The 6,349-nt window shown below is 39.0% G+C and overlaps 2 protein-coding genes across 4 annotated transcripts in view; one reads left to right on the forward strand and one right to left on the reverse strand.

Moving 5' to 3' along the window:
• The window catches only part of LOC307127480 (uncharacterized protein), a 6,045-nt gene extending 3,595 nt beyond the window's left edge, over positions 1-2,450 (forward strand). Inside the window, exons 8-12 of one of the 3 annotated variants that reach the window (XM_079818727.1) lie at positions 217-267; positions 361-405; positions 487-551; positions 644-714; positions 1,910-2,450. In XM_079818727.1, coding sequence (XP_079674853.1) covers positions 217-267; positions 361-405; positions 487-551; positions 644-714; positions 1,910-2,136 — 459 coding nt within the window. In that variant the 3' untranslated portion in view covers positions 2,137-2,450. The remainder of the gene's footprint in view (positions 1-216; positions 268-360; positions 406-486; positions 552-643; positions 715-1,909) is intronic. The other 2 variants (XM_079818726.1, XM_079818728.1) reach the window with 2 other exon arrangements.
• Positions 1-3,331, reverse strand: part of znf830 (zinc finger protein 830) — a 9,509-nt gene extending 6,178 nt beyond the window's left edge. Inside the window, exon 1 of the mRNA XM_079818720.1 lies at positions 3,088-3,331. The gene's annotated coding sequence lies outside the window, so the exon portion shown is untranslated. The remainder of the gene's footprint in view (positions 1-3,087) is intronic.
• Between the last annotated feature and the right edge of the window lie 3,018 nt (positions 3,332-6,349).

The following is a 6,349-nucleotide window of genomic DNA, read 5'->3' on the forward strand; positions in this document are numbered from 1 at the left end:
CCTAACAATTGCACATCATTTTTCTTTACTGGAACATTGCATTACTCATTGACAGCCGAGAGTGGACAGAGAAAGCTGCGATTACATTTGAAGTGAAACATTATATTTAAATGAAAACAAAAGTCTATTTCATTACAAAAAAATAACATTATCAACTGATGTGATTAGAATCTGTGATGGTAAAAGTATGTGCTTGTTTTACTCCAAACCTCACAGGGAATCCCAAAGCAGATGGGTGGAAACAACTGTGTGATGTACATACTGATGGTAGGTTAAATCAGAAGTCATTTTAGTTAAATTTGTAAGCTCTTAACATGCTTATAACATGCTAATTTTCTTGTTATTTGTGGATTCTAACAGAACACTCTGTACATGGCTTTGGGGGTTAGATTTGATTTTACAGAGGTATGTCATAACCATGTGACATTTATCAATTTAATTGAATAGACATACATGATGATTGTATACATTTATTTTGTTTTTCAGAATGACATGCCCCTGATCAGGAGATGGTGGTGTGCTCTTATACTGGACAACTTCACTCTGCAAATGTGTGTAGCTGTTTGCATGTTCCTTCATTAAACATTTCTCTTTACCATATCCACCAATATACCAATCTACCTCTTGTCATTTGTTCTTTTAGCGCTCAACCACTGAGGGGAGGAGGTTCACCGAACAAAAGCCAATGTCTACAGGGACAGTCCGACAAAGCAGGTTATTTATTTGAGCACTAATATTTTTTTTTATTTTTATGTTATAGCTACATAATTGTTCAGATATGCAATGGAAGGGATGTACAAGTTTTCTGTTGGTCATCCAATAGCAGCGTTTCCACTGTTTGGCCAAAAGTGACACGCTTTCACTGTCACTTCCAGGCCTTGCTCGTGCCTCATTCGGGCTTCCTCAGGGCCAGGGGTTTCTGGCCCTCCTAATAACTTGGTCCAATGCAGGCCAACTGGGGCTTGAAAAAAAATTACTTCTTCTGAATTTTCTTCATCGATTCGGACTCTCGCTGGAATTGATATAAAATCAACATCATCCTTACTGTCTGTACAGTGTGTACAATAGCTGATCTTTTAAGAAGCCTCCTGATTGAGCTGGAGTTCCATTATGGTAATAGGCGTTTATTTCCGAAATATGCGTTGTACGCGGTAGACCATTCACAACAGACTGGGCTATCTGACCAAATCAGACCAAAGTAGGCTCATGAAAATGAGGGAGAGAGACTGATTCATCCATCGAGTCATTTGAGTCATTATATTATGAGAAAATGAAACCCTTTTTTGACCTTTGCATGTAAGCCTGTTGTAGGAGACCTCCAAAACTAAATGAGAAAAATTAAAATAGCATAATGGGGCACTTTATGCAATCAAACTGCCCCACATGTTTGTTTTGCGATCTCGCTGACCTGATGATGAAAAGTGATTTTGGGCTCTGTGCTATAGGTCCAAAGCTCTTAACTCCGCCCGGTCTGTTGAAAGCCCTTGCTCACACTTGCCTGACAGTGGGAAAGCAGCTAATGTGTGTTAATTATATGATTATTATAAAAGAATATGAATAAATTTTTTTTTTCCTCAGATCTTGCAGTTGTGACAATATATCCGGTTTGTCTGAACCAAGGTTGTCTTTAGTCAATGTTTTTTTTTTTTTTTCAACAACTTTTATATACAAGTAAACATTTATGTTTTTGTTTCAATAGCTTCCCCTGGAAATCCTTTCCAACGTCCTCAAGGAAGTTATTTTAACAACTGGTGATTCTGCATATTTGACCCTTTCACTTGAATGCAGGAGGTTTAGGGATGTGGTCACAGATGAAGTTTTTCGGAAAGCTGCACACTTTGCCTGGCTAGACAGTATGTTTCTCAAAATCTTTATTTATCTTTCCTGTATTTTTTCTTTACACTCTAAGGTGTGGTCAACTGGAAATGTTTCTCTCAGGACTACCGCGAAGAGTTCAGAGAGATGTACAGCATCAGGGAATGCTTGGACTGCAGAGCCCTTTTCAAGTCCTATCCACCAGGGTATAGGGGAAGAGGTAGACGAGGTGAACTGCTGGGCTTCTACTCGGAAGATGTTTGCACAGGATTTTGCTCCCAGGACTGTTTTTTTGCTGCAGGAAACGCGTTGATGTGTTGAATCGATAACTTATGCAGGAGGGGAATAATGGAAAGCTATGGCAAACATGTATCACATTTTTACAGTTTTAGTCATTTCAATCTCTCTGGTTCTTTCTTTTGTATAGATTCCATTCTGCTGTTCTTATATTTGATGCTAACATTTGCTATGTATTAAAATTTAACTAATCAATTCTTCATTTGCTTTTGAAAATTCTGTGCCATATTTCAGTAACCAATGATTTTAGATTTAGATTTTTCAGAATTTTCAGAAAATTCAGAATTGAGGTTTTCAGTAAAGTGCAGACCATGTAATAAAGAAAAAGACAAAGAGTCCGTCCTGTCTTATTTTAAGCTCTTTAGAGAATAAAGAAAAGAGATTCTCCCTTTAAAAAATAACCATGATTTTATTATAGTAAAATCGTGTTTTTTTTTAATGCATTAATTACTATTTGTGGAGCCAAAGAAAGTTAAAGTAGTTTTTGTTGCAAAACCATTGTTAATTTGTGGTTACAATAGTTTACAATATTTTTTTAAGTGGTTACTACTATTGTGGTGTTCAGAGACTTGCCGTGTCATAGTTTGCTATATATATATTTATATATAAATATTTAAGGTACGTGTACATATCCATACTTGGCATTATATTACTGTGTCGCTAACTTACAAAAAAACAGAGTAATTCAGAGGTAGAGTCTACACCTATCGAGAGGATAATTGTAAATTAGACAATTTATTTTTATTCTGTTTGTTGTAATCCACCGCTCTTTCTATTTCTACTTCCACTGAATGTTGTGGAAACGTAACAATGACGACTTCCGCATTCCAAGGCTGCCCATGGCGTCATACTTCTCTACACCAATAAGCTCATCTTAATCAGAATCCAATAAACATTGAGGTGGGCGGGGCAACACGTGTCGCCCCGCCCCAACGTGTCGCCCCGCCCCATCGTCCATACTGCACTCTGGGGTACTTGGAGGTTTGTTTGGAGCTCGTCCTCCAGGCGGCGCTATAAGCCTTCAACCGCTCTGCAAATACATTCAAAATGTAAGCGTTTACATGTCGTTCACAAAGACCTCTATCACATCTGTCTAATCAAACTAATTACTAAATTAAATAAATAGAAATAAAGCATCATCCTCAGTGTTGAAAGAAGGAAAAAGAGCAAAGTGGATCCAGTAATAATCACACTCGTGATTGGTCCGTCCGTTCTCACCACGTGTACCACGTAACTCCGTCTATTTTCTTGCAAGATTTTCTCTAGTTATTTTATGAAAAGAAAAAAGAGTTACATATGTACAGATTTTTCTGAAGACTTTAGTGAGCTGAGCAGGGAGACCCTGGATGGGCTGCAAAAATAAAGAGCCTGGCAGGGGTGGATCTAGAAAATTATTTATGGGGTGGCATGAGCATGGAATGAGGTCATGACGGGTGGCCTATGCATCGTTTTTGAGGATTTATGGCCTGACATACACAATTGTGTTTTCAAATATTGCATTAAAAATTATAAACTGATACTCTATATGAAAAACATCAATAGATTCTAAGTGTTTCTGAGCTTGTATCACTAAAGATGAGCAGTAATATTAGGCTGTTGGAAGGTAATCACGTAGTGCAACAAAAAACTTCTGAATTTCCTAACATTAGAAAGAAATACAATAATATCAAAGCACTGAGATTGGATCAGTTTTGACAACAATGTTTGAGTTTCTGTTATTAACAGAGGTGCAAACACTTTTTGGGGATTCAGGAATTATTTTGCAGCACTTTGTCTATTACAGTATACAACATAAATACATTTACAGATGTTATACAGTAAAATACAGCAATTAACTTTTGGAAGAAAATACATTTAATTTTACTACTTTAAAGAGAATACCAAATAATTGTATGTGAGCTCGGTATGCAATGCAATACAGGATACTGTCGATTACAGTACAGTACAACCCCCCCCCCCCCCCCAGTAAACTCAGCACCCTCTGCACATTTGGCCAAGTTTCTTTACAGTATACAGTACTATTGCAGTTTATCAGTCTTTTGACACAAGACTATATCCCTAGGCAGTCATTTCTCAGTTCTGTAAAAATACAGTAGGCTACACATAAAAATGGCTACAAATAAAGTTGACAATCACAAGTTTGAGGGTGTACAACATGTTCTAGAGTCTACTGTACATAGAATAGTGAACTTTCCCTCATCTAAAGTACTGTGTACTGTAATTCCTAGATAATGTATGTGTCACACACACAGAGAGAACAGACAAGGTAAAGGCCCATTTATACTTCTGCGTCGAGAGTACGCCGTAATGTACGCCGTCGTGAGCATTTATACTTCTGCGCTGTTGTCTGCGTCAATGTGCAATTACACATGCAGACGCTAGTAGGCAGTGTCCTCAGGCATGTTGGTGTAATCAAGACAACAGCCGAAGAAGAAGCAGCTTGTTGTGTAGAATGTGTGCATTCATGTCGGATTATCAGCAGCAGTGAGAGAGCGGCTTTTCTTGCAGCTTGAGTTGTTGTATCTAATACAAATTAAGCATCTCTAGTTGATTAGTAAAGTTAAATAAGGCGATCTGGTGCTGGAATGTGTGTGTGAAATCATGCAGAGCTCGTGGCCGCTGTTTTCACTAGCGGTGGCTCGAGCAATCGATTGCTGTTGCGGAGACTCCATTCACGAAATGTACCCTAATGTGTCCCTGTTCTTGATATGCATTCACTGATTAACTCTTTGGTTTTAATGAGAAAATAAATAAACTATAATCAGCGGATCTATGTATTTATTTACTACCATAAAGAATCGCTGGACTACAAAATATTGTGTTATAGCAGACGTAAGGAACTATCATCCAATTTCTGGAAACACACACACACTATCGCAGATTTTTTATTTATTTATTGACCTGAGGGAAGGGTTCTGGCAGACCAATCACAGCGCTTGCGGTCCGCGTAGAATTGACGCGTTGTTACATTTTTGGAGAGGTGCGCGTCAGGGTACGGCGTAGGGTACGGCGTATCCAACGTGTCTATGCGTAGGGTACGCCGTACCCTCTGCGTGCACTCGACGCAGAAGTATAAATTGGCCTTAAGTTAGTAAACACATCTTTATTATAGGTGCAAAGGAGAGACCAGAGCGGGAATACAAACACAGGTGAGTAAATAGGCAGCAGGCAGGTAAATTAATGAGGACTTGAATGGGTAGAGTCTGTAGAGCTTCTCGTAGACGAGACCAGACACTGAAGTGGAGGGATCAGTGGCAAATAAAGGGTGAGTAGATGAGGGTGTGCAGGTGCAGGTGATCAGAACTCTGGTGACTGAACGAGTGGGTGGAGTGTGGTAATCTGGTGCTGATGGCTGGATTGATGGTGTTGTTGAATCCGTAACAGTACCCCCTCCTCCACAGGCGGCTCCTGACGGCCGGATGCTGCGACAACAGGGATGACCTCGACTTCTGGGCGATCAGGATGTTCGTGGTGGAACTGGGTGAGGAGTGATGGGTCGAGTACATTGTCTCGAGTGACCCAGAAGCATTCATCTGGGCCGCACCCCTCCCAGTCGATCAAGTACTCGAGTCGAGGATGGACCGGACCCAGTAGATGATTCCTCGTCTGCGACTTCTGGAAGAGGAGGTACGCCATCATCAGCAGATCCTGTGTGGGGAGACAACAAGGGTTCAGTGTAAGGTTTAACCCTTAAAGACCTAGAACATTTTTGGGGCGCCTGACTTGCCTTTACTTTTCTTTGATTTTCTCACCCATTCTAGCAGTTAGCATCAAGTGTCATATATAATTTTAAACAAGAGAACATGAAGTTTCCATCTATCTTATTTGAAGTCCCAATTTTACATTTATTTAGTCTGAGACTGTATTAAATTAATAGAACTTTAAGAAAAACGGCAGCAAAAATGTGGGGTTTTTACTGTGAACTCAAACAGAACTTAATGAAGTTTGGATTTTTTTCCTTTAGAAAGTTAGAAAGTTAGTTATTTAACAATCCCTCAGCAAGTTATAGCCATTTATTATAATATTATTCTAGGCGTTTTTGAGTGAAAACAGGTGTTTTTTATTTACTGACAATGTAGATGTCCCCAAAAAAGTTCAGGGAGTAAAATAAATAGAAAGATTGTTATATAATAACAGAACACTGAAACGGTGTAAAACACAAACTACATACAAACAGAGAAATACAGGGAGTGCAGAATTATTAGGCACGTTGATTTTCTGATCATATTTTTTTTCC

This window comes from Gobio gobio (assembly GCF_949357685.1).
Source record: "Gobio gobio genome assembly, chromosome: 6".
Taxonomy (NCBI): domain Eukaryota; kingdom Metazoa; phylum Chordata; class Actinopteri; order Cypriniformes; family Gobionidae; genus Gobio; species Gobio gobio.